General features: G+C 44.1%; 1 protein-coding gene across 1 annotated transcript in view; it reads left to right on the top strand.

Moving 5' to 3' along the window:
• LOC135203555 (CCR4-NOT transcription complex subunit 1-like) overlaps positions 1-23,800 on the top strand; it is a 188,162-nt gene that overhangs the window by 24,246 nt on the left and 140,116 nt on the right. The window contains exons 8-12 of the mRNA XM_064233297.1: positions 12,047-12,248; positions 12,356-12,493; positions 13,379-13,492; positions 17,086-17,272; positions 17,408-17,606. Coding sequence (XP_064089367.1) covers positions 12,047-12,248; positions 12,356-12,493; positions 13,379-13,492; positions 17,086-17,272; positions 17,408-17,606 — 840 coding nt within the window. The remainder of the gene's footprint in view (positions 1-12,046; positions 12,249-12,355; positions 12,494-13,378; positions 13,493-17,085; positions 17,273-17,407; positions 17,607-23,800) is intronic.

Raw genomic sequence — 23,800 nt, 5'->3', positions numbered from 1 at the left:
GGGAGGCGGATATCAGGAACTATTCCCATTTTCTATTCATATTTTTTCTGTTGCCGGTCGGTAAACAACTGTTTACAGACCTCCGCCTAGGATTTTGAAAACTTCATTAGCCGCTTAAGTATCCTAATTATTCTTTCGATTATTAACTTGGATTTGTGGCTAGGCATACGCTATCGTAAATGTTTTCATTGCATTTTATGTCTGAAGATAGTTAGCCTAGTTTCAGACTTTGTTGTCTGCATGGTAAGGTGAGGCTACCGGAACTTTCGGTAGACACTCGCTTTATATATATGACGTTTACATGTTTTCTTTGCATAAGTTCAATGTAATTAGTGTAATGTGTGACTCATTACGAAAGAAGGATTCATGTACGCATTTTAGAGCGTGTTAGAATCAGGAGTTTTCCTCCACATTATCTTGATAAAACTATAGAAAGGTAAACAAATAATGAACCTTCTAACCTCCTGTAGATTTTATTTTGCCTAACCCTGTGGTATGGCTTACGGGCCTAGAAGTAGTGTCTGCTAGAGGATTACATCAAGTATTCTTAGACTAAAGTGCTCGCTCTCCAATCAGTGTTGTGAAGTGTAGTGCCCCCCCCTTGTGTGTGGAGATCGGCCCCATAATGCCTCTAGGCCTGGACCTCTGTCGGACTCCCAGGACTCTGGGAGAGGGCATGTCGAAAGCCTCAAGAGGGTTACGGGGGCTCCCCACCGATCTGGCGTCCCTTCGGCAGAACCTGTTGACGCTTCCCAGGCTGCTAAACGTCCTCCGAGGCGTCCTCCCCGCGCAAGGGTTGGAGCTCTCGGAAGGACTCGCGCCCTCTAAGAAGCTTTAGAGAAAAGGACGCTTCACGTCCTCTCTCTCGTTAGGAGGGAACGTCAGATCGGCCCCATAACGCCTCTAGGCCTAGACCTCTGTCGGACTCCCAGGAAACCAGGGAGAGGGCATGTCAAAAGCCGAAGGAAGGTTACGGGTTTTTTATGCTGATCTGGCTTCCTTTCGGCAGGTCCTGTTGTCGCTTCCCAGGCTGCCGAAGATCGAGCACGTGCATGAATCTTGAAGGATTGCTTCTCGTCCTCCGAGGCGTCCTCCCCACACAGGGGTTGGAGCTCTCGGAAGGACTCGCGCCCCCTAAAGAAGCTTTAGAGAAGAGGACGCTTCACGTCCTCTCTCTATCGTCTTGAGAGGATGAAAGAGTCCTGTGCCCTGTCAGGGCTCTCGAGTTATATTTACATAAACGAAGGAAGTAAGAGGTCCTTCGGGTAATGTATGGTGCTCAGGAAGAGACCACATTTACCCTTTTCGAAGAATGCACTGGCTCTTTTCCTAAGGGAAATATTAAGGAGGCTCATTCATCTTGCCAGAAGAGTGATTTGAGCCTCCTGCGAGTGAACGCTCATGAAGTTAGAGCTGTTTCAACCTCGCTAGCATTCCAAAAGGATTTGGTAATCAAGGACATTCTAGATTCCACCTTTTGGAGGAGCAACTCAGTATTCGTCTCCTCTCCTAATGGCGCTCCGTATACGTTATGTAACGTTCGCTTTACTTCGAAAAAGCAAGCTGATAAGTTTGACGTCCGGCAAGCTGCTTTGCACAGTCAAACAACTTATGTCTCTGGTTCGGCATAAGAAGGGCAATTTAGACGTGAAGAAGTTTTTGGAGGAGCTCGACGTCCTATAGTGGAGACATTCTCCAGGACGCTCGGCAAGCACCTTGCGAGGGTGTCTTTCGGACGCTCGGCGTTCCTTTGCTGAGTGCGTTTCTGGAGATGGTCTTTTGCATTACTAAGACGCAAGTTGTCGCACAGGCGGCCACTGTCTTTGTAAGAAGGTATGAAGGTCTTTAAGGCCCGTCTTGAAGACGAAAGCCATACGTCTTCCTTTAGTGTTCACACACTTCAGGAGCAGCGTGCGGCTCTCCATGGAGACCCGCATGAGGACGTCCCTTGAAAATATTCAACAGTCATATGCAAAACGCGGTTCGTCGTAACATTGAGATGTGGAAAGGTTCGCGCCAGGACGCCTCTTGGCGGGCCTTGCATGCATCAGGGCGCTCAACGAGTTCCTCTCTGAAACGTCGTTCAGAAGACTTGGTGTTCTCTGCTCAGACACGCTCGTAGCTAAGCAGGACGCTTTTGAGGACGCTAAGCAGGACGCTTTTGAGGACGCTCGGCAGGACGCTATTGAGGACGCTTTTGAGGACGCTCAGCAGGACGCTTATGAGGACGCTTTTGTGGACATTCGCCAGGACGCTTTGGTGGAAGCTCGGCAGGATGCTTTGCGAGAGTAAAGGCGTCTTATTTGCTGTTCACGACGTTTCTTAGGACGCTTGACGCTTTATAAACGCTCGTCAAGACGAGGGTTTTTGTCAGGACTCTCCAAAGGACATTCCTTTACAGAAAAAGGATTGGAAAGTTAGCGGAGGAACATACCCGAATTTTTTCTTCGATCCCTCTTTCCTCTTCATCGATTTCTCTGAGAATCGGGAAGATTATATACTCGGATTCCTGGGTGACTTTCGGTCATGTTAAAGGGTTTTCCCCTATTAGCAAAGTGCTAATAGTTTTGTCAAGTAAGGACGTTTTCCCCATTGTCAAGATACTAAACGTTTTGTCATTTAAGTGGGGGACCCCTCATAAATGGGGTAGTTCTCATTGACATAGATTTTAACGTTTTTATCGTTTAAGCGGATAAACTCGTTAACAAATTTCGGAAGAGCTCTCATTCATTTTCAGAGGCTCATCCGGGGAGTAAGAAAAAGACTTGTAGACTAGATCCAGGAAGTCTTATGTCCAATATCATAAGAACATTGAACGGTCCTTTACGATCCTCGGTTCTCTCTTGATGATCTCTATTCGAATATTACTCCCTTTTCTTGGAAAAGTCTTGGCAAAGAGTCAAGGAGTTCTTTTAAAAAGCCTCATTCATTAGAGCGTGGACAGTCGTTTTCCTTTCTTTCTCTCTTCCTCGTCGAGGAAAGATGTAGTAGAGAATTCGATGTTCAAATTACTACAATACTTACGTAGTTTATCTTTGCGTCATTTTGCTAACGCATGGGTCAAGTCATATACGCATATCGTATTTACCTCTGCGGATAGAAGCCGAAAGAACTGTTGTTCTAATGTATTTATTTGACACTCCCTTCAACCTTCCAAGAGTTTTCGGAGTAAGAACAACTCTTCAGGTATTGTTACGACAACACCGACTCAGCTTCTGTTTTTAGCGAATTCTGTTTCGTTTAAATAGACCTGCTTGAGAGTTTCCTTTTGCTCGATATCATACCTATTCCTTCGTAAAGGGAGTAGCTGGCAACTCAGGCAGTTAGTATTCTGTTCACCATTGAAGCTTTCCTTCGAGGAAGACTTCTCCTTCACTCTCTTTGATAGAGATCGAAGGTGGTCGATCTCCAATCCTTATTTTGTTTTCTTGAAGGAAAGAATTTAGGATGGAGATTCGTTGTTCAGAATCCTATAAATATACTACGTATATTAACCTCGCAACATGATTCTACTAAGCAGTTGAATTGTCCGAGGGTAGGCGCATATCCTAGTTATTCTACGGATTGCGACTTAGACGAGAAGTATTCTAATTGAACTGCAACTCTGGGTTGCCTGCAACCTCCCAGGAGTTTGTTTCAATTTTATATACTTATGGTTTTGTCACGACAACACCATTTCAACTTTTATATTTACCGAAATTCGTTTCGCCTAAATATAATTGCTCGAGCATATCTTTTATGCTCGGTGGTTCTAGCCGAACGCATTCCTTCGTGGAATATGGATTACCTGGCAACTCAGGATGACGAGTCAGCGGGAGCTCAAGCTCAGCTACTGCGTATTGAACTGCCTGATAGCAGCTCAGTATCAGCTGGGCCTCCGAGATGCACGGTTGATTATGTCTCTCTCTCTCTCCTGCTTTGATTGACTACCGAACCGTATCTCTGCCCAACAATCATGGACTTAGGTCTCTGATTAACGGGGTTTCTCGCAATTGTGAAGGAACATCTACTGCTGTGACGATAGATTCCATCGCCTTCGATATTGCGAGAATTTTTCAACAGAGATATCTCTTAGACACTTTCATCTTTCTGTTTAACGCACGGTAACAGAAGTCTGTTATACAAGTCGTCCCGCTGCATCGCACTGCGATAATGCGAATGATTTGCAGACATCTGGGTTGTCTTTAAAATATCTCATATTCGTAGGTGTACAATTGTTCATTGTTCAACCCGAATTAACAGATATGTCAAAAGACATCGCCTACTCTCCGACCTGACAGCTCTACTTCCAAATGTTCAGCCCATGAGAAGCAGTTCTTCAGGCAGCTTTCCCTGTGTTTTCATTACTGAAGAACGCCCCGCTTTCATTGCAACTACGACTTCTCACCGGACAGCAATGAAATAGCGGTTAGCATTTTCAGTCATTGGTAGGCACAGGTTCAGAATCTTGAGAATCCTTATCTCGATTTGTCTGTGAAGACGTAGGTTGCATTCAATATCTACCTTCGTCTTCAACGGTACAGAGCGATAAGATCTTCAAGAGTAATGGCAGCCTCTTGGCCAAGGCAAACAGTGCTGCCTATTTTCAGTGTTCAATCGGAGGAGGCCGTTTCTGGAGATAGTGAAGGGAAATGACTGTTCCTCCACCTCGACCTCTGTGAAGTTCCTTATGGTTCTATCTTTCCGTCTGAAGTATGAGATAAGCTAGAAGTCCTAACTATTGTAGAATATGCAAATATGTGTTGACGGCCTCTAGGCTCAGAGATTCGGTTCTGTCAAACAACAAAGCTTCACGATCTTTTGAGGTCTGTGGAGATCTTAAAATTCTCTGGATCAAAGTTCCGACATGGAACTTAGACGTAGTCTGAGTTTCTGATGCCAAAAGCAATTCGAACCTATCCTTTCTGCGAACTTAATACACGTGACCAGAAAGGCTAATATTCTAACCGCTCTAGCCACGGCAAAGAGGGTTAGTGAGGTTTTAGCCATCATCAGAGGTTTTGGCTTTAAAGGACATAATGCGGTCTGCCTCTAAGCATTCCGTTCTTGATAAGAACGAAAACCTGTCTAACCCTTGACCCGAAGGCTTGGAGACCAAGGGTATGGCACAAATTATTGGGCAAGGGCATTAGTCTCTCCTGTGCCCTGTAGGGTCTCTCAAGTTTTATCTTGATAAAACTATAGAAAGTCAAGGTCAACGGACAATCTGCGGTGTTCCGTAAAAAGACCAGACTGGTTCATGTCCAAAAACACCCTGGCATTATAGCCAAGGAGTTCTTTTAAGAGTCTCATTCATTGTGTTTGCATAAAGATTTGAGATTTTTTCTTAATATGAATGCTCAAGAGGTGAGGGCGCGGCCTCGGAAGCATTTCAACAGAGCATGACACTCAGTAACATCCTGAGTGCCACGCTTTAGCGAAGCAACTCTGTGTTCGCTTTACACTCCCGACAATCTGCGGGGTTCCGTAAAAAGACCAGACTGGTTCATGTCCAAGAGCACCCTGGCATTATAGCCAAGGAGTTCTTTTAAGAGGTCTCATTCATTATGTTTGCATAAAGATTTGAGATTTTTTCGATTTTTCTTAATGAATGCTCAAGAGGTGAGGGCGCGGCCTCGGAAGCATTTCAACAGAGCGTGACACTCAGTAAAACATCCTGAGTGCCACGCTTTAGCGAAGCAACTCTGTGTTCGCTTCACACTCCCGACGGGATGTGAAGACGACATTTCAGATCCGTAAGTCGCTAGGACCATACATATCCGTAGATATATTATTGGGGGCAGGAAGCAACACGAATCCTATCCTATAGAAAAGGGATAGGTGTGCTTTTAACTTTGAAGGGTTGGTCGCTTGAGGCGCGTTCCTTTTCTTTAGCCTAGAAGTTATGGAACTAACTTTGATAGGTTAGGTCAGGTGGTGGTTTTAGCTTCGTTGCCCTCAGAAGTATGGTCATATGGTCTAGTCACATTGTGGTCACGCCCCCGTTGACAGATCATTTAGAGCACACCAGCATTACAGGTCTCTACCTCGCTGGCAACTCTAGTAAAGCAGAAGCAGACTTTGGTGACAGTAATCACGAAGTCGGCTATGCTAACAGGTGAGGAACTAAGATGTATATCATCTACTTAATTTAGTTTCCCAAAAAATCCTATTCTGTCTCTTCCCACCATCCGAAGGTGGGATTCAGCTATATATATCTGTCAGGTAAGTTTCATGAACAAAATGTTATTGTTATAATACAATTAAGTTTGTTCATACTTACCTGGCAGATATATATAATTAAAGTGCCCACCCACCTCCCCTCAGGAGACAGTGGCACTGATAAAATATGAATAGAAAATGGGAATAGTTCCTGATATCCGCCTCCCACGGCGGGAATGGGTACTACCACCTGGCCGCCCACTGCGTGTGCCGCGAATTTTTAAATTCTGTCGGACTTCAGAAAATACAGCTATATATATATCTGCCAGGTAAGTATGAACAAACTTAATTGTATTATAACAATAACATTTTTTGTCATTTTCCTCTGTCCTTTGCACTGAATGCATGGCTGTCAAGTCAGGGTAATTTGTATTGGCTAGGTGCCCTGTACACTAATAACCATTAGAAATTGCTGGGGAGAGAGAGTTCAGCATGAATTTAGTACTTTATTATTCGATTATTAATTATTTATGAATTTCAATTAAAGCTGCTGTGACATTTCGCAGGCTACAAGTTGAAATATTTCTCCATGAGAGATCATAGTTTTATATATTTTTTTATTTGATAATGAAAAGAAAATGTATATTTGGAGAAAAATAATTATATATTATTCATACGCGAACAAACCCTCGGTCTTAACAATAGGATAATTTCTAGTGCCTAGCTGGATCCGGGTAAAAAGAAGATGAAAGCAAGGAATCTTGTGATATCTGGCAACTCATGCCTAGATCGGGTGAAGAGTGGTCAAACGCCGATCACCTACGCCAGTCTTTTCTTAACCGCCTGGACTAGAGTTAGGTTTTTTTCCGCTCTTTGCCTTTTCCCGGTTTTTGCCCGTTTCGTTTTCTTTTGTGTGTGTGTGTGTGTGTTTTTTTTACCTGGTATTATGGCTGCTGCTGCTGCTCCTCGACGTCAGCGTATGTGCCCCGGAGTTCCTGGGTTCCCGTGTTCTTGTTTTATGGCTTCGTCAGAGACAGACCCTCACATCACGTGCAGTAGGTATCGTTCGAATTTTTGTACGATTACGAATCCTTGAACGGAATGCCGGGGATGGCCTAAGGAGCAGTGGAGGAAAGTTTATGGTAAGAGGGAATATCGGAGAGTCTCCACTCTTCCTACTTGGGAGGGCTTTGCTCCTATTCCCGATGTTTCGTCTTCCTCAGTAGTCAACCCCCATAGTAGCGTTGTCCCTGCATCTCCTTCCTTTTCTTCCATTGATTCGTCGATGGAAGTATTGGGAGGTCGCCAGGGTATTTTTTGTAATGTAGCCCCCTCTTCCTCGGGAGCTTTTTTGGTTCCCGAGAAGGGTGAGGTCTTTTCATTCTCTTCTCTTCTGGAGTCGGAGGCGTCTAAAATGGCGTCTAAAATGGCCCTTCCTTGGAGGGGTTACTAGTGCATTTTGTGGAGGCTCCCCTTCCCCTCCTGGTCCAGCCAGGCCATCCCCCCTCCTCCCGGCCTCTTCTCCGCGGGTGGGAGCAGTCGGCCATCTTGTATTGCTCCGCCGGTGTCTGCCGTCACTTTGTGATGCTGCGGTGTCAGCCCTGTTGACGTCACGGGGTCCATCTTCGTGTAATCCTCCACCAGTGGTGTCTCTTTCCCCCTCGCACAGAGGGGAAGCCGTGACTTCATTCTCATTAATGACGTATCTCCCAGTCGCCTCCTCCGATCAGCCTCACTTATCCGCGATGGCATCACTGCCGCCCAGTTCAAAACATCTCCTTTCCTTGTCTTCGGAGCCTTCTCTGGCACATCAGTCCGAGGTCATATGCCAGGCAGTGCTTCAGAGGCTGGACTCTATATTGGATGTGAAGTTGGCTGCCTTATTGGTTGGAAGGGCTGGTAGGAAACGCGTTGCTTCATCCCCGCCTTCCGAGAAGAGTGCGCATAAGAAGCTAGTGCCGTCTTAATCTCCCTCTTCCCCCTCTACGCCTCGTCGGCATATTAAGCGTTGGAAGGCTAAGGACTTTGCCCTTCCTTTGCCGTCGAGGGAGGAACAGCGCGGACGTGTTCCCGAGAGTGCTGCGTTTTGGGCAGTGTTAGTGATTTGTGTTCTGCAGGGGTTGCTTCGCCGCCGAATCTCGTACGTGCAACCACCCCACCCCACCCTTCCGTCCTTGCACATCGCTAGCTTGTTGCAACCTCCCCTGTCCGTGCATGTGATGGTAGTGCTCTTTCTTCTCTTAGGCCCATTCGTCGCCTCTTTCTTCTCTTAGGCCCATTCGTCGCCGTAAAGATCTGAAGGCGCCTGTCAAGAGGTCGAAGGTAGTGAGCACAGAGGTGGTGCAGCCGGAGTGCTCAAGTTTCCCCCCCATCTCACGTACGTACAGCCACCACACCCGTGTCTGTTGAGGTAAGTGATGTGCCTAGTGTTACAGTGGGTCCGTCTCGGAGGCTGACGCTTGGACCCAGCCCAGATAGGTTAGTAGGGTGTCAGAGCAGGAGGAGGGAGACACGCAGGAGTTTCTGTCTTCCTTTTCGGAAGTTGTTGATCTCATTCGTGGGTTCAACAATTTGAAAAGTAGGACTCAGGCTCGGTCGTCTTACACTCCTTGCTTGGAATCCTTGGTGGGAGCTACTCAGGACCCCAAATCATCTCTTCGGCTACCGTTGTCGGGGCACGTTCATTCGGTCTTGCAGAAGGTTAACGCCTCGGTTTCTGACCGGGACGGTTCACTTCGCTCTAGAGGCTCTACCAAACTGCTACCCCCACCTCTCACAAGACATAGGAAGTACTATGCTACGAACTCTGCGTTTTTGTTGTCACGCCCACGTCATTCGCCTGAAGCCAGGTTTGGAACAGGTGAGGTCAGTGGCACCGTCCTTGTCTCCGCAAGACACCTTAGCTTTGGAATCTACAGCGGCCTCCATGTTGCAGACGGTTTCTAGGCTGGACCTCTGGTCTGTGGTGATTGCCAAGATAGCTTCTGACAGGTTCCCTGAAGGGTTGGTAAGTGCCGCCTCGCTTGCCAGTCTTTTGCAGTCCGGGGGCAAGGCATTTTCTTATTTGGCTCACCTCAGTGCCAATTTATGGGCTAATCTTCTTCTGGGTAGGAGGGACACGGCTTTGTCTAGAATGGAGAGGTCGCTCGACACCGAGGCTTTGCTGGCCTTGAGGAACGGTGATCAGTTGGAGTCGGAATTCTTGTTTCCACGGACAGAACTCGAAAATGCGATAGACCGATGCTGGGCTGACACCAAGCCGTGTCTAAATCAGTCCCTCCCTCGGAGACGTCCGGCCCCTCCTCCTCCCCCGGTCCAGCAGCAGTCGAGGAGATCGTTGCCTGGTAGGCCATAGAGGACCTCGAGTTTGGCAGCGCCTTCCCGTTCGACACAGCCCAAGTCTCAGGATCAACGCCCCTTTCGCTCTCGTTCCTTTAAACCAAGAAGAGGCCCCAGGGGCAGAGGTCAAGGGGGCTGTCGGTAGGTTGGGCGCCTCACCCTCTCCACGGGTGGGGGTTGCCTGGCGGGCCATTGGACCAAGTGGCAGAGTTACGGGGCGGAGAAGTGGGTGGTAGATGTCCTTCGGGTGGGATACCTGTTACGATTCGACTTCTCTCCTCTATCGGACAAGCTGCAGCTCGGGAAGATGTATCCCCCAGATTCTCTGAAGTTCTTGGCTCTTCGGGAGGAAGTGCAGAAAATGCTGGACAAGGATGCGATAGCGGAAGTAGGGCGTCCGTCCCCGGGGTTTTACAGTCACATCTTGGTGCCCAAGGCGTTGGGAGGATGGAGGCCTGTGATCGACTTATCCACCTTGAATCGCTTCATGAGGAAGACACTGTTCAAGATGGAGACCCCACGCTCGGTGTTGGCAGCCGTGAGGAAAGGCGACTTCATGCTGTCGATAGACTTGAAGGACGCATACTTCCAAATCCCTGTTCATCCTACGTCCAGGAAGTTCCTTCGCTTTTCTCTGGCGGACAAGATCTTAGAGTTCAAAGTCTTGTGCTTCAGGTTAACGACAGCCCCTCAAGTGTTCACAAGGGTCTTCTCTCTAGTGTCAAGTTGGGCCCATGTTCAGGGGATCAGTTTGCTGAGGTACCTCGACGATTGGTTGGTCTTGGCGTTTCCAGGGAGAAGCTGCTGCAAGACAGGGATCGTCGTCTTCGGTTCTGTCTGGACCTGGGCATATTAGTCAACCAGGAAAAGTCGAACTTCGTACCCACTCAAAGGATTCTCTACCTGGGCATAGTCATTGATACGACAGTGGTAAGAGTTTTCCCATCGGATCAGAGATTGGAGAAGTTGCGGGCTGTGGCGCGCAACTTCCTGTCAAAGTCGCATCAGTCGGCTCATCAGTGGCAGGTTCTTCTGGGAGTGCTATCTTCCCTGGAGAAGCTGGTCCCTCATGGGCATCTTCATCTTTGGTCTCTGCAATGGAGATTGGGGGAATTCTGGTCTCCGACAGGGGACTCCCATGTTTATGGTCCCACTGTCTTTGGAAGTGAGAGAAGACCTTCATTGGTGGTTGGACGACCAGAATCTATTGAAGGGCATCCCTCTGCGTTCTCTCCCTCTGGACTTCCTTCTGTTCTCGGACGCCTCTCTCGCTTCAGGCGTTTTGGGGTTTGGAGGACAAGCAGCAGCATATCAACGTCTTGGAGTTGAAGGCGGCTTTCCTGGGTCTGAAGGAGTTTCGAGGGATGGTAGAGGGTCACTGTTGTTTTCGTATTGGACAACACCACGGTGGTAGCTTACGTGAACAAACAGGGAGGCCTTGTTTCTCAGCAACTTCATGCCTTGGCCGTTGAGCTTCACCAGTGGGCAATCAGCAATTCGGTAGAGCTCTCAGCCAGGTATATCCCAGGGAAACGGAATGTGGTTGTAGACAAACTCAGTTACCGGGATCTGATCCTAGGCACAGAGTGGTTTCTTCATCAAGTGGTGGCAGACAAGCTTTTCCAGATTTGGGGAGACCCATACCTTTTCGCAACACGCTACAACAGGAAGCTGGAGGTGTTCTGTTCAGTGGTCCCAGATCCCCTAGCATTGGCAGAAGATGTATTCCAACATCCCTGGGACAACCTGGAGGTGTATGCCTTCCCTCCGTTTTGTTTGATCTGTCAGGTTCTGAACAGGCTGATGGGTTCACAGGGTCTCAGAATGACATTGGTAGCCCCTCTGTGGCCTCAGGTGGAATGGTATCCAGATCTGCTGTCGTCGTTGTCGGAGATTCCGAGGAAGATTTCCCCCTTGGTGGCATCTCCTGTGTCAGCCCCATGCAGAAAGGTTCCACCAGTCAGTAGAATCCCTGTCTCTTCACGGTTGGAGGCTATCAACTAACTCCTCCGAGAGAGAGGCTTTTCTCAGAAATCAGCTGGGCACATGCCCAGCAGTCTTAGGAAGTCAACCTCCGCAGTTTACCAAGGCAAATGGGTGATCTACGGTGATTGGTGTCGTAAATGGGGTTTTTCTCCACTCGCAACCTCTATTCAGCGAATAGCAGACTTTTTAACCTTCCTCAGGTGATTGGCGTTTGACCACTCTTCACCCGATCTACGCATAAGTTGCCAGATATCACAAGATTCCTTGCTTTCATTTGCTTTTTAACCGGTTCCAGCTAGGCGCTAGAAATTATCCTATTGTTAAGACCTCAGGTTTGTAGCTATGTAAAATACAAATTGTCTTGGAAAATTTGTCATTTTTCACTCGGTAACGCATTAGCCAAATCTCACAAGATTGCTTGCTTTTCATCTCCAATTTTTAACCAGATCCAGCTAGATGTTAGAAAATTATCCTATTGTTAAGGCCGAAGGTTTTTAGCTATGAAAAAATACAAATTGTCTTAGAAATTGTCATTTTTATCCAGTTCTGTAAACTGTTTACTTTTTATTTTTTATTTTAGGTCATTACTTCAAGGACAAGGTATGCGGCAGGAAGTTTTCCCAGTGGATTGCTTTTATATGCAGTGGAAGAATAGTGAGGAGCAACTCAGTCTTTTTACGGAGATTCTCAAAAGCCCAGATATATTTTGCTTCACAGAATACCCGTGTGTGCTAGTGGCTACAGATTGCCTTAAAAGTTTACCTGATTTAGAAAATAAAGAGGTATGTTATTTATGTGTATGAACAGTGTTTAGATTTGTTAATAAGTTTCATATTGTCCACAAAGAAAATTTGGTTAAGTAAATTAATGAAATTTAATCTTTGAACAGATTGCAACATGGAGGTCAATGCAGTTATTGGAAACACTCTTGTACCTAGGAGAAGCAGGCCACTACGCAGTAGTGAAAGAACTTTTCAAATTTCCAATTCAGCATTGTCCAGATATTTTGGTGTTAGGTTTAGTTCAGGTGAGATGTGTCTTATGTTGCTGCCTTTCTTTATAATGGTAACTGGTACTCTCAATAATTCCCATTGTATGTTGGGATGGGAACCTTCAAATAGTAGTGTTGAGTCAGACTATTTTAGGTGAGGTAATTCTAATTTTTTCATAGAGCTCCAATTTCGGTTAATTTTGTCAAAGTTGTTAAAAATCATCCTGAACACCAGTCAGAGTATTTTTTAATAAAGTTGTATCGACAATTTTACTTTGGTTATGTTCATGCAAAAAGGCTCTGGAAACTTTTTCTCATATAAAAAAAAGTTTTCATTATTACAACAAATTGAAAATACATTGCATCCTCGACTTAAGGAGGGTGATCTGTTCCAGCACCATGTTGTGAGTTGAATTCCGCTGTAAGTCTGGTTTTGCCGTTGATGGTGCTTTAACAGCACTCACAGCACCATAACTCAAGTTATAGTGTCCTTGATGCATCACGTTATAGTGTTGTAAGTGCAGATAACTTGATGCTCAATGGTGCCAAGATCGAATTGCCTTAAGTCTGTGGTGCAGTAAGTCGAGGATGCACTGTATAATGTTTGATTGGAAGTCAGAACATTTATAAATGAGATTGTAAGGACAGGTTAATTTGAGTACCCATGACATGATTTGGTTATATGCATACAGAAATTTCTTGGATACTATTTTGTCATGTAGAGGTTATATCAATTAGGAAATGAAAAATTCTGTGAAAAACTGAAAAGTAGGCAATGTTGCTTCCCAGAAATATTAAGTTCCACAAGTGAGAGTATTATTATAGCAAGGAATGTTGAACGTAGTGGACACGACACAACTTCAGTTTTTAGCTAGTTGAAATTTTGAGGAAAAACTTAAGGTGGTTTAATTTTTCTTCCAGGCAACATTTCCATACACGATGTTGCGCCAAGACTTAATTGCCTCGCTTATACCCATCTTCCTGGGGAATCATCCAAATGCAGCTATTATTTTGCACAATGCTTGGCATACTCAGGTGAGTTATTTTTGTTTCTTTTATTCAAAGTAAAGTGATTCAGTAGATGATTACAACAATGAATAGTAAGAGGGATTAGTATGTCAAGGTCCTGAGTTTAAATTTGTTCTTTTACCCTTTTCAGTTAGCTTACTGAGTTCATCAGCAGTAGGTGAATTATCTTTGTGTTACAATTAATTTTTTATTTTGAATTACCCATTCCAAAGACACTATATGTATTGTATGTTATTGATTATTATTTAGAATAAGAAATCAAAGTTAAATGGTGCTGATATTTTTTACTACTTTGTTAGTGATGAATAATGTATTATGGAGTTATGAAACAGTGCTTAGCATTTAGTTGTTCTTAGATGTGCCACATGATCTCATTGAGATATTTAAAAAATGGATGATTATAACAATGCCAGACATTAAACATGAGTCTCCCCCAAAAAAATAAATAAATATATATATATATATATATATATAATATATATATATAGGTATTATATATATATAGTAGTATAATATATATATATGTATATATATATATATGTATATATATATATATGTATAATATATATATATATATATATATATATATATATATATATATATATATATATATATATATATATATATATATATATATATATATATATATATATATATATATGTATGTATAAAATTATATATATATATATATAAATAGAGGTTTTTTTGCCACGAAGGAAAAAATGAAAAAAAGATAACTCATTTTTTCATTTTTTTCCGTCGTGGCAAAAAAACCTTTATTTATACATAGCATCACGTTTTATATACTTCGTGATCAAGTTATTCATATATATATATATATATATATATATATATATATGTATGTATGTATGTATGTATGTATGTTCCACTTTCGAGTTGTGAACCAAGTTTCGTGGCAAAATGAAGTTTAAAATCTCTTTGGGTTTACTTATGTTTTTTTGTTTTCTGTAAACCTTCCTTAACCCTCTTATGCCGAAGCCCTAAAAACCATAACGTCTCCTGTATGCCGAGGCGGGTTTGGAGTGAGCGCGGAAGCAGAAAAAATCATTTTTTCAAAAAATCACAGCGTGCTTAGTTTTCAAGATTAAGAGTTCATTTTTGGCTCCTTTTTTGACATTGCCTGAAGTTTAGTATGCAACCATCAGAAATGAAAAAAAATATCATTATCATATATAAATATGTAATGCGATATATGGTTGCGACAAGAAAAAAAATTTATACATAATTGTATTCAAATCAAGCTGTGCGAAAAACAGTTAAAGCTAACGAGTTCCTTTTTTATCGTTGTATTGTACACTAAATTGCGATCATTTTGATATATAACATATTGTAAAACGATCAAAGCATCCCAGAACAAATATCACAAAATGATGCATAAATTCGTAACGAGCGGACGTAAAAAAATGTTTTTTTCAAAAATTCACCATAAATAAAAATATTGTTCTAGAAACTTCCAATTTGTTTCAAAATGAAGACAAATGATTGAATATTATGATACTGTAAGAGTTTTAGCTTAGAATTGCAGTTTTCGACCATTTCGGACGAGTTAAAGTTGACCGAATGTCGAAATTTTTATATATATATATTATTTTATATGCAAATATTCCAAAAATGAGAAAAGCTACAACCTTCAAATATTTTTGTTTGTATTCTTCATGAATTTGCGCACATTTTCATATATGAAAAACTATAAAATGCCTAATATGAAAAGGAGCAAATATTAGGAGAATGCGACGTACACATTTCGGAGATTTGCGGCCGTGAATTGGCGCGTGAGGGATAGAAAGTTTTTTTTAAAAATTCACCATAAATCGAAATAGTGCTGGACACTTCGAATTTGTTTCAAAATGAAGATAAATGACTATATTACTAGATTGTAAGAGTTTTAGCTTACAATTGCGTTTTTTTACTATTTTGGTAGAGTCAAAGTTGACCGAACGTGGTTTTTTTTCTATTTATCGTGATTTATATGCAAATATTTCGAAAAAGAGAAGAGCTACAACCTTCAATCATTTTTTGTTTTATTCTAAATGAAATTGCGCACATTTTTATATATAAAAAACTTTATGTAACAGCTAATTTTAAATGGTGCAAACATTTCGACAATCGCAAGAAAAAATTTTGATTTTTTCGGAAGTTACCACGCGGTCGTAAGGAAAATTTTTTTTTTTTTTTTTCATAAATTCACCATAAATCAAAATATTGTGATAGACGTCCAATTCATTGAAAAATGAAGGTAAATGATTGAATATTACTAGAATATAAGTGTTTTAGCTTACAATTGCGTTTTTCGACCATTTCGGTAGAGTCAAAGTTGACCGAAGGTTGAAATTTTGGCACTTATCGTTATTTATATGAAAATATTTCAAAACTGTTAAAAGCTACAACTATGGGTTGTTTTTAGTTGTATTGTGCATGAAATTGCGCACATTTCCATATATAAAACTTTGTTACGGCAAATTTAAAATGGTGCAAACATTAGGACAATCGCACGAAAAAAAATTTATCGGAAGAGTTACCGCGCGGAAGTAAGGAAAAAGTTTTTTCATAAGTTCACCATAAATCAAAATATTGTGCTAGAGACGTCCAATTTGTTGAAAAATGAAGGGAAATGATTAAATATTACTTGAATATAAGAGTTTTAGCTTAAAATTGCATTTTTCGACCATTTCGGTAGAGTCAAAGTTGACCGAAGGTTGAAAATTTGGCACTTATCGTTATTTATATGAAAATATTTCAAAACTGATAAAAGCTACAATCATGAGTATTTTTTTGTGGTGCAAAAATTGTGTCAGTGACGAAATAATTTTTGAGATGTGTCACAGATACTTTTTAGTGCGATAAGAAAGAAATTCGCGCTTGCGCGCCTGCTTAACGATTGTAAACAAAACAACGCCTTGATCCGTGAACTCCCAGCATCCCCCAAGGCACGTGATTCAAAAGTTTTCGGCTGGTTGGCCTATAAGTATTTTTCCGCGAATTTAAAAAAAAACTTTTTTGAGTCTACGTAAAATACGCCCAATCGGCATACGGGAGACATTTTGACTCGACGTTTAAATACGTCTAATTGGCGTAAGAGGGTTAATATTAAAAATTTCCAGTAACCACTCATTTTTTTTTTTTTTTTTTTTTTTTTTTTTTTTTTTTTTTTTTTTTTAAAGTGAAGGGAGTAAATATGGAAATGTTTGGCCTAATGCAGCTGGTGTCACCCCCCAGCTGCTCAGTATTACATCTTGAAAAGTTTGACAAGACTTTTAAGTCGCATTCCTGGACTTGAAGGGCTTACTGTGAAGGGTTTGCTATTTAATAATTGTATAATTTGGATAGCTAAATGGAAAGCGACTAACAGGAATAGACAGTATCAGGCATAGAACTATGCAATTTGGGTCAAACAGATGCTGCAAAAACCATAAGTATTGTGTGGAGTCTCATGGAAGGCACTGTAAATAGTACTCGAGTACTACTTAATTTCATTGATGGTATTCTCATTAAAATTTTGAGTTGCAGTGGTGTTTTACAAGGCCAGCCTAATCAAAAATTATTTAGCGTAACATGTAAATAAAACTTTATTCTTCCAGAACAATACCACTACTGTACGCCAAATAGTAATGCATGCGATGGCAGAGTGGTACATGATGGTGGAGAATGATCAGACAAGATTAGGCAGAATTTTGGATGTTGCTCAAGACTTGAAGGCACTCTCTCTCTTACTCAATGCCCAGCCTTTTCCGTTCGTTGTTGATTTGGCCTGTCTTGCTTATAGACGTAAGTGTTAGTTGGATTAAATTGCTGTTGAACTTGTACTGAATTTGAATATTTTATCAGTAATTACACATTCACAAAAAATGATTGGCGTATTTTTGAAAGATTTCTATCGTTAAGGTGTTTTTACTTCCACAGGTGAATTTCTCAAATTGGATAAGTGGTTGACGGACAAAATTCGGGAGCATGGTGAGGCATTCATTTCTGCTTGTGTCAAATTTCTCCAGAAACGCTGTCCACAGCTTATGGGTGGCAAAGATGACATAATGCCCAAATCCTCGCAGCTTCCTCCAGAGACAATGGCTACAATACTTGTATGCCTTAATGCTTGTGTCCTGTGAGTATGGTTCTGGAATCTTTTGTATAAAGTAGGGTAGAGTCATTTGGAATCTTTTGTATAAAGTAGGGTAGAGTCATTTGGAATCTTTTGTATAAAGTAGGGTTGAGTCATTTCTCCAACAAGGATTATTTATTACCACACCCATTACTACTTTAATGTAGTCCTATTTGTGTCTTCACAAATCCCCAGACAAGTCGGTTACAAGGAAGAAAGAAACATTTGAGCATCTTCATTCAACTTGGCGCTTATGTATCTGCACATTTAGGTCTTTGGTAACAAGGTCAATTTTTGTGCATATACCATCTGAGCAACAGTTAATTTTTCCCTCCAATTTTCAGTATTACCCTACATTTTCCTGATATCGTTGATAACTCATTTTATTTTTTATACAAATTGTGAGAGCTTTAGTCAAATATCTTGCGTTAGTGAACTGAGTAATAAAAAGGGGTTGTATAAGGTTTCTTGGTAATGGGGTTTTTCTGAGTGTCAGTGGTTTGCTGCACTGTTAAGTACTACTTTCCTATTGCTTCTTGTGTTTTAAAGTGAAAAATGCTTTCTTGTATATTTGTTTAAAAATATTGGAATTAGGAAAGACAGTCTTCAGACTTTCCAGACAGCCATTGTTCATGTGAGTTTTATCTTCAAAAGACCTTTTGAACAAAAACTACTCCTTTCTACAGGTCTCCTTGTGAAAGGTAACTTGAAACAAAACATCCCTAATTATTAGGACTCGCAAGAATGTTCAGCTGACTGAAAGCATGGGCTTTTTAATCAGAGCTTTAGCTAATTCTATCAGTAGTTTGTTTGTTGTGGTTAGTCAGAACTGTCTGACCTTAGCATAGGAGTTCTGGTGAATATTATGTGTCCATTATTCCCCCCCCCCCCCCCCCCCCAGTTCATATGGCTAGGCATAATTTGCTGGAACACTTATTTCAGTGTCACTCGGAGATAGCAAGTGCTCATTTATAGCAATCAATTTTTCAATACTAACAGAAGTACAGTGCCACCATCTTTTTCGTGGAGATAGGTTCCAGGACCCACTGCAAAAATGCAAAACCCTTCTAAAAATGTTTATAATTGCCAAAGGCCATGTTACCCTTGAACTAAAACTCTTCCAATTGTGTATTTTAAGTTTACTGCACTGCCTAATTTATACGGAAAAGCAAATTATTTTTACTTACTTTGAGAAATATGGCCCATAGAAAAGAAAAATTCACACTGTGGTGAAAGTCCCCAGAAAATGTGATAAATATATTCTACAAAAATCTGTGACAAAGTGAAGTGCGAAAAAGTGGAATAGCACTGTACATTCCAGTAGCATTTATCCGCAAGAGCTTAAATCAGCATTGACTTACCAGATAGTTCTCTTGGTCCTTTTATTGTGGATCCATTGACAGGTATTTTCCTGCTTAAGTAAGTATTCAAGCTAAATAAAAGTATTCGGTTTGTTGTAGAACAAATGTAAAAGACCTTTTTAATTATTAATATCTTTCATTTAGACCTTCCTCCCAGTCCTGATGCTTATTGCTCCAGTACATGACAGACAGGATGTGTATTGTTAACTATGTGCTGAGGTACATCCTACTGGGAAGATTTTCCTGTGGCTCCTTTTTCCCTTGTAACCAGTGTTGAGATTTGTGCACAAGTAGACCTGCAAAAAAGTAAAGGGTCTGCATATGAATAAATAGTTGTTCCGATACGGAATACAAACCATCGGTCCTTTACAATAGGAAGGTACTTAGCGGCAGCTGAACTGGTCGTAAGCCTTTTAAACAAGGGGTTTGGTAGTTAACTACTTGTCCGGCAGTTAGCGGTACGCTCGACTGCGAGGCGAGGAGCCACTTTGCTTTCGGCCGCGCTCGTGGATGGACGTGCTGCTCTTCGTCTCTCTGCCCACTTCTGTCGTATGCTTTGTTTTCTTCACTGCGTGAAGGCTTTCTCACTTTTTCTTTTCCTTGTGTGTGTTGCAAGTACAAAAGTAAGTGCGTGTCTGTTCTATTTTTCATTTTGTAATGAAAATTACTAACCAAGAGCTGGAGAAGCCCCCCCCCCCCTCCCCCTCCCCCCTCCCCATCATCTGTAGACTATGCCCTGGTATTGGGGCCCGTAAGTGTGGGGCTTTCCACTCTTCCGTGGAGGTAGATCCTTATGATTTTTGTGCTCGGTGTCGAGGGCGTGAATGCTCTCGCGCCGAGACGTGTGATACTTGTATCTTTTGGTCGGAGGCACAGTGGGAGTGCTACGGGGAGAGGAAGAAGCCGCGGAAGCCAGCTGAGGAGTCTTCAGAGGATTCCCTGGCTACGCCCTTGGTCACTGATTTATCTTCCTCCTTTCTCCATCCGGCTCAGCTCCCTCGTATAGCTCCTTCCTCTTCGGGGGAGGTTTCTTGCTCCCTCTCCTCCCACGATCATTTGAGCGTAGAGGAGGGGGCGAGATACCCCGACATCCAGTTTTACTCGGGGTCCTCCGTTCGCTCGGGCTGGGAACTACCCTCCCCCGGGTGAGGAGGACCCCCCCACTGATCTACCCGACTTTCCCTGCCTCAGATTTGCTGACCACGGGCGACGATCTCGGCAGGGCCTGGTACTCGCTGGGGCTGCAAGGGACACCGACGGTCCAGGGGCTGCTTAGTCACCTGGCGAGAGGGGCTACGCCGGTTACGCACAGGCCTACCACCACGACGGTATCCATGCCAGGCTACGCTGCTCCCCCTCGCCTGGTGTATATGCAGCCATGGTGACCCCGATAGCTGCTGTGCAGGCTCCGCTGCCGGAGGTTTCCCTGCCCGTTGCTACACCGCCTCCTGGTTTCTCCACTCCTGCCGCAGCGTCGGACTTCTGGTGTCCCAAGAGCTCACCGCTAAACCTACCTCCTGTGCAGAGGATGCTGCCGGTTCCTGCCCCGCCTCCTGTTTCTGACTCGACCTGTGGTCCCTCAGTGTCGAAAACCGCGGCCTCCTTGGGGAATATCACTCCTGAAGGAGACCTGGCTTTCGTGTTAGACTGTGCCAGTCTAGGAGTAGGGCTATCGCCTACCTGGCCCACCAGATGGCCAACCTGTGGGCCAACCTGGTTCTCTGGCGTAGAGACGCTGTTCTCACCTGAGTGACCAGGGCGGCCGGGTGTGAGGCGGCTCTGGGTCTTTGCAACGGACCGGTGCAGAGCTCCTCCTCTCTCTTCCCGGGAGAGATGGTGGACACTGCGGTGGAAAGACGGCGCACTGACGACAGTGACCGTTTAGTACACCAGGCAGTCTCGAAGGCGTCTGGGCATCCTCGAGTTACTGCGGCCAAACCTAAGAGTTTGGTTAGCGCTTCCTCTGCGGCCAAGACGATCGTATTGTCTAAGCCCAAAAGAAAGGCTCTGCCTTCAACTTCTTGGGGCGACCGTCACCATCCCTCCTCCCAGCCCTCCTTCTCACGAGGGGGGACAGGTAAGAAGAAGTCTGAGAGGTGGAAACGCTAGGGACGGCGTTCCCCCTCACCTGCTGCCGGAAGTGGGGGGTTGCCTGGCGAGCCATTGGGCAACAGGCAGCGCTATGGTGTGGAGACTTGAATAGTAAACGTCCTTCGGGAGGGATATTTACTAATCTTTGAGTCTCGGCCACCCCTCACCTCCAACCCGGTCCATCTCCAAACCTACGTTCCTGGCTCAACCAAGGACGTGAAGCTTTGGCAGGAAGTAGAAGCCATGCTGAGCAAACGAGCTGTGGAGATCGTTCAGGATCAGTCACCGGGCTTCAACAGCCTCCTCCTCCTTGTGGAGAAGTAGGCTGGCGCCCGGTGATAGATCTCTCTCCCTTGAACCGATTCGTTTGCCAGACTCGGTTCACGATGGAAACCGCACGGTCGGTGCTCGATTCCATCAGGGAGAACGACTTCATGCTTTCTGTAGATTTGAAGGAAGCGTATTTCCAGATACCCATCCATCAATCCTCCAGGAAGTACCTCCGCTTCATCCTCGACGGGACGGTGTACCAGTTCAGGGCACTTTGTTTCGGTCTCTCAACCGCCTCACAGGTGTTCACGTGAGTGTTCACTCTGGTGTCTGCTTGGGCCCACTCGGTAGGGACACGTCTCTTGAGGTATCTCGACGATTGGTTAGTCCTGGTAGACAGCCGCAGGCGCAGGTTCTGAAGGCAGGGGTTTGGGCTAACCAGACCACCTTCACTTCATTCTACCTTCGTGATATCACCCACAGGTCCTTGGACCCGTGGTGGCTGCTCAAGCACCCGAGCGGACAGAACAGCATCGCATCCTTGTGTGACTGCATGAATGGACGAGTGAAAGAGTGTGTGACTGGCTTCTCTTCCTCCTTCGTTCTCCTCCTCACCCTGTGGGCAGAGGGTCGCGGTCGTCACTACGCTGAACAGGAGCCGATGCAGGAAAGCTACACAACCGAGCCCCATTCTATCCCTTTCAGTAGGGATAGAAGTGTTTTTTCCACCACTCCCCAACAAGGGGGTGAGTGGAAGCCAACAAGAGACAAACCTATAACTTTACCTTGGCTCTTGAAGTAGGAACTAGTTCTTGCTTTTTGCTATTTATAAGAGGTACGCTTGCCTCCCTCTTATAAATTTGGTCCAGAAGTCTGACCACTGATCCTGCGGTGCACACCCCGATCAGCTGGGCAGAGGCTAGGATCCCTCCCTCTGCTCTTACGACCAGGGAGGGAATCCAAGGTAGGATGAACACCAGTCTGTTCATAAGACTCAGATTTCACCCACCAATAAGTGAGTCTTCCTATTGTAAAGGACCGATGGTTTGTATTCCGTATCGGAACAAATAACAATTTGTCGAAAATTGTATTTTCATACAATCAACTTACCTGTCAGATATATACATAGCTAAGACTCCGTCGTCCCCGACAGAAATTCAAATTTCGCGCCACTCGCTACAGGTAGGTCAGGTGATCTACCGGCCTGCCCTGGGCGGCAGGACTAGGAACCATCCCCGTTTTCTATCATATTTTCTCTGTCGCCGGTGGTATCAACATTGTTGTTATTACCTCCTGACTTAGATTCATTTTTCAACATTTGATCAACGTTTTTCGGCTTTTTGGTGACGTATTTGGATCGTGTTTTGGCATTCGCTACTGTGGACTGTTTTTGGAATAACTCTTTTGGATTTTTCTCAGTATGTCTGATTCTAATGTGAGTGTGAGAATGTGTGTGAATGTAGGCTGCAGGGTGAGGATACCGAAGGCTTCGGTTGATCCTCACACTGTATGCCGTAAATGTAGGGGGGTTCAGTGTTCTGCTATTAATACTTGTAAGGAATGCGAGGGATTGAATGCAGAAGAGTGGAAGACTTTGACTTCTTATTTGAAGAAGTTAGAGAGGGATAGAGTTAGACGACTGAAAGGTGTGAGTTCAAGGCCTATTGAGCCTTTCACGGATAATTCTAATCCTACTGATGTAGATTCTCCCTATATATCTCATTCTCAGAGTGCTTTTTCGGATTCGGCAATCTGAAAGCTACTATTAGAGACATGAAGTCCAAGATGGCTGACTCTAAAGGTAAGGCTAGTGATAGTGAACATTTCAGTGAAGTGAGTTCTCCCAGTGTTGTGGAGGGGGCGTTTGATCGTCCCTGCGACGCTCCCAGGCCTAGACCTCTTCCAAGCTCCGCATGCCCAGAGGAGAGGAAAGTCGAAAGCCTTAAGGAGGTCGTGGGGAATCCCCAACGGTCAGACGTCCCTTCAAGCTAGCTCTGCTTCATGGCAGGCGGCTCAAGGGCGCTATAGAAAAAGCGTCCTTCGCGAGTGTTTCTCGTCCTCTCCCTCCCTCACCTAAACGAGGGTGGAAGGAGTCGAACTTATCGAGACCGCTGAAGCGTCATATGAAGCCCGACATAGATTCGAGCCCAGAGCGCTTCTCAGATGACGCTCCGTCTGCTATTTAAGAAAGCGAAGGTGGCGTCAGCGTCACCTGACGCTTGGTGCGGAAAAGACCCCTTCATTCTTCTTCCCCGAGTGATGACGAAAGGCGTCATGCACTAGACGTGGGAGAAGCGTCAAGAAAGATAATTATGGCGGTTCAAGAACAACTGTCATCTCTTTGTGGGAGGTTAGCGCCCCGTCGGAAGGACGTGACGCTTACAATTAAGAAGTCTCTCCTCTCTCACCTGCTCGAAGAGAAGCGTCAGACAGACGTGAAACTGCTAAACGTCTTGCAGAAGCTGCGAGTTCGAG

The sequence above is a fragment of the Macrobrachium nipponense genome, chromosome 24 (genome assembly GCF_015104395.2).
Source record: "Macrobrachium nipponense isolate FS-2020 chromosome 24, ASM1510439v2, whole genome shotgun sequence".
Classification (NCBI taxonomy): domain Eukaryota; kingdom Metazoa; phylum Arthropoda; class Malacostraca; order Decapoda; family Palaemonidae; genus Macrobrachium; species Macrobrachium nipponense.
The sequence above is the reverse complement of the archived record's forward strand: the minus strand, read 5'-3'. Positions and strand labels throughout refer to the sequence as shown.